This window comes from Bactrocera latifrons, unplaced genomic scaffold (assembly GCF_001853355.1).
Source record: "Bactrocera latifrons isolate USDA-ARS-PBARC rearing strain unplaced genomic scaffold, ASM185335v1 scaffold_56, whole genome shotgun sequence".
NCBI classification, from domain to species: Eukaryota; Metazoa; Arthropoda; class Insecta; order Diptera; family Tephritidae; genus Bactrocera; species Bactrocera latifrons.
In genome coordinates this window covers 72503-76564 of record NW_017537223.1, presented here as the reverse complement: position 1 = coordinate 76564, position 4062 = coordinate 72503, and the positions used below count along the sequence as shown (strand labels likewise).

The window sequence follows — 4062 nt, the reverse complement described above, 5'->3', positions numbered from 1 at the left end:
ATATTATGTTGTTCTAAAAGCAATAGTATTCGTAGTTCTTTAAGAAAATTTTTTCGAATTTTGGTTGCATTTCTATACGGTGTTCACWGTAGCCTACGTCGTCGAAGCCGCTGCGTACTGGGTAAATAAGAATTCGAYCCTTAATTGTGTGCCTAATAGATAAAACAATAAAAAGGAATAAACAAAACATAAAAAGATATATACAGTAGTGKTTAGTAATTGAGTAGTCGAAAAAATCTTTTCGTATTTGTAATGAAACTTCAACTTATTTTTTTTTTTTTTATATTTATAATGAACTTTACTGAACCAAATATTTACTATTTTGGTCGACCACTTTTTGCCATTTTTCCGCTAGAGACATTATTCCATCAGTGTAAAACTTTTCTGGATCTTCGGCGAAATACTGCGACAAGTAATTTTCACAGACTTCTCTTGAAGSCAACTTTACTCCATTAAGGGGGTTCTGCGTTGACCGAAACAAATCGTAGTACGATGGAGCAGCTCACAGTGTACGATTCCGTTCCAATCCCACCAAACAATCAGCATAACCTTTCGAGGAGCCAATCCTGTCTTTGCGACCATTTGTTSAGCTTTACCACGCTTGATCTCTTTCGCACATTATTGTCGTATTTGATCCACTTTTCGTCTTCTGTTACCATGCGCTTCAGAATTTGTTTGATTTCATTTCGTTTCAGCAAAGAATCGCAGCTGTTAATTTGGTCCATTAAATTTTTCWCAGACAATTCATGTGGTACTTAATATTCGGGGAAGCACATGAGACGATTTGCAACTTGAACGCATACAACACCACCCTTATGTGAGTGYGGAGAGTTTTATAAATTATAATGCAAGAATACTACTAGTTTTAAGGGACTTCTCTCATTTATTGATCGAGAGAGAGCAGAGACGGGTATATATTGATGCATCGTTGCGTACCTTAATCAAGTAATGTCTTTCTTCTACAATAACTTGCTAGATATCCCGAACTACGCTCCATCGGAAACGCAAGAGTCTTTCCCATAAATTAATTAAACGAACCGTATTCTAAGCTTAAGAAAAATATTTTAAGCGAAATATAATTTATTTTGGAAATCGCATTTTCCATAACCGTTATAATAGCTGGATACGCCACTGTACATATGTATTTCAAATACAAGCCTATGTTGTTAAACATTTCTCATTCTCACAACGCGAAGCTACATATAAATATGAATACGTGGTTTTGGCAATTTTTGTTTAGAATACAAACCACTTTCAATTCTAAAAGTTGCAAAATGAGTTTATTTTTTTATGTGAGTTTATATTAATTCGAGTATAAAAGCAATTTCACTGAAAATATTGTAATATGAGTACAAATCTTTTATGCTCTCGCCTAATGGCGTTGATGACTAGGCGAATTGATTTTCGGTTGTCCATATACTCGTASAGCAAACTGGTACACTTATTATTTGGCATGTGGTATCGGATGATTACCACCGAAATCAATTCTGATGCAAGTAGGCATGGCGGAAGTGACGGGTGTGGTTTGGATGGCTTTGAAACGTTGAGGCTTTCAGACAGCATTAGAGGTTTAATGTATACCATATATGCTATAACTATTACAAGTTTGTCAACCATTGCATGCTCGTATCTCATGCTACTGGTTGAACYACAACTTGGTAGTTTTGAACCAACTTTTGTCATAATCTCTTTATGATTTCCCTCATAAACAATGCCCTCATATGTAATCCAAACCTGGTCGCAATCGATCCATACCTTGCCCAGTCGTCCAAAATGAGAAAATCTCTGTACATGAGACTGTCAGTGAATATCCCAAATACCCGTAATTAAGTTGAGTATATTTTAGGCTGGARTACTTATATTTTTTAGTCTGATAGCACCAATATAAATATATTTGGAATTGTCTTAAGATATATAGGCTAAGTTTGCCAGATGAGTTGAATACTTCCACTTGTTCTTACCGTGCGATTCTGTACTGTGATACAGTCTCAAGCCTCTAAATTTGAGATTTTAAGTCAGAGACAATTTTTGAGACTTGATACGATTTCTTTTTAGTTTTGTGACCTGCTAACTATCAGGTCTCAAATTTGCGGCAATATTTTGAGACTAACGCTAGAGACTGTTTAGTGAATAGTAACTCGACATAAATTGAGACTTTACCTCAAAATGTCTCAAATAGAGACTAGAGATTGGTTACAGAATCCCGCTGTTAACCTCTAAACAATGCTCAGAAATTCAGATTTGGATTTGAATATTTCTAGAAGTAGATTTTTTCTTTTTTCATGCGCCCGAATGCGTAATTTCCTAGAATTCGACATACAGAATACATATTTACATGTTAAATGGACTGCAACGTTTGGATTATAATTGCAATGTTACGTTTACGCACTCACACACACATTGTTAAAAAGCTCAATTTGATTGAATTTCACAAAATGTAGAAATCAAATAGATGTACATATGTAAGTCGAATATATGCAAGTGGTTCCAAGAATTGCAAATATTTGTGAATACGTACATACATACATACATAGGTAAGCATAAAAGCCGGTCAAGTGCAGCATTGGACTATATATATACTTGTATGTATGTATGCCTATGTAATTGCAGTAAAGAGGGCCTCTCAGTAAAACGTTTTTTGCTGCGACATGCGTTGAGTATRTAATTATATAAGAGGTGCACGAGCGCATCGAAGTTTAGTCTCATGCAACTAAGAGCAGTGCGAACTTGTGCCTACACCAACACCACTTATTATGCCTGCTGAGTTAAAAGCTCCTTACGCCGTCATGATATTGCGAGACAACAACCATAACGAAAAATGACACAACACTCCACCATTGAGCTGACGACCGAGCAGCTGCAATTAATGCTGGAYTCGGTGCGTTCTGCAGCCGTTGCAGCAGCCAATTGTGCCGCCCCAGCCATCGTGATGATGAGGGGCACGTTCATGTATTGCAATAGTCGTCTGGGCGATCAACATGATTCTGCTTATGTCGAGGAGTTTATTCAATCTGTATTGGCTTACAAGGATATGGAATCGATCAGTGATGAGGACGCGCTTAAAAGTATCGCCATACTGTTTTACGGCGAGGCAGCTCTATGGTGGCTGGGTGTGCGTGGGGCGAAGGAAGTACATACGTGRGACGAGGCAATCGCTTTGATTCGTGAGCACTTCGCACCCGCCAAACAAGCTTATCAACTTTATATGGAGATCTTTGAGGAAAAGCAAGATGACGAAACAACCATTGGAACATTTGTCTGTCGGAAGCGTGCGCTACTCGCACAACTGCCCGAGAGGCGTCACGATGAAGAAACCGAGTTGGATATGGTCTATGGTTTGCTGAATATGAAGTATCGGCGTCAAATATTACGTCAGGATGTTAAAAGTTTTCGTGATTTACTTGAGAGAGGAAGAGCCGTTGAGCATAATTGTAAGGAAGCCGATGTGAAGAAACGTAAAAATAATTCCTAAACGGAGGWGTTTGAAAKTCTYCATCCTRACGTCAGATCGCTTACTAATAGGTGAAYGGTACAATCCATTCTTTGTATTGTGATCTTRAAATACGAATCCATTAAAAGTGCGGAAAGATGGTAAATTTGCTGTTTCTAAGTTAGCGGAAGCGACAAGCTAGATCTTGGAAACATGTATACCCTTATAAAATTATTTATAAACTGAGATCAGAGTTCAGAGAACGATAGAGCTCCGTTATAAAGGGTAGTTTAAAGTCATAAGTAGGAAAGGAGTTAAAGGGATGTAAGAAATGTATATATAAAATGAATAAAGAGAATGTTTTATAAAGTAACGTTAATTTTAAAACTTCTGCGTCGCAATCACCTTAGAGGTTATGTAGACTTAGACTTTTTTTGAAAATTTTTTACTTACCCGAACGATTTAGTGAAATAAATAGGTTTATGCAAACAATAGTAATTTTACTGAAAAGTGRGATTTTTGAAAGTCTCTAAACTTCGTTATTTTATCCCAAAATCCTTACGTTTCAAAGAAATCTATCTTCGTTCAAGGCCACATGATACTGAAATGTGTTTTTTTTTTTTTGTTTGTTT

The 4062-nt window shown here is 36.8% G+C and overlaps 1 protein-coding gene across 1 annotated transcript; it reads left to right on the top strand.

The window, feature by feature from the left end:
- Window positions 1–2716: 2716 nt before the first annotated feature.
- LOC108974491 lies at window positions 2717–3803 on the top strand. Its single transcript, XM_018942351.1, has one exon. It carries the CDS (start codon window positions 2819–2821, stop codon window positions 3470–3472), a length of 654 nt encoding a protein of 217 aa, XP_018797896.1. The 5' UTR covers window positions 2717–2818; the 3' UTR covers window positions 3473–3803.
- Window positions 3804–4062: the final 259 nt, after the last annotated feature.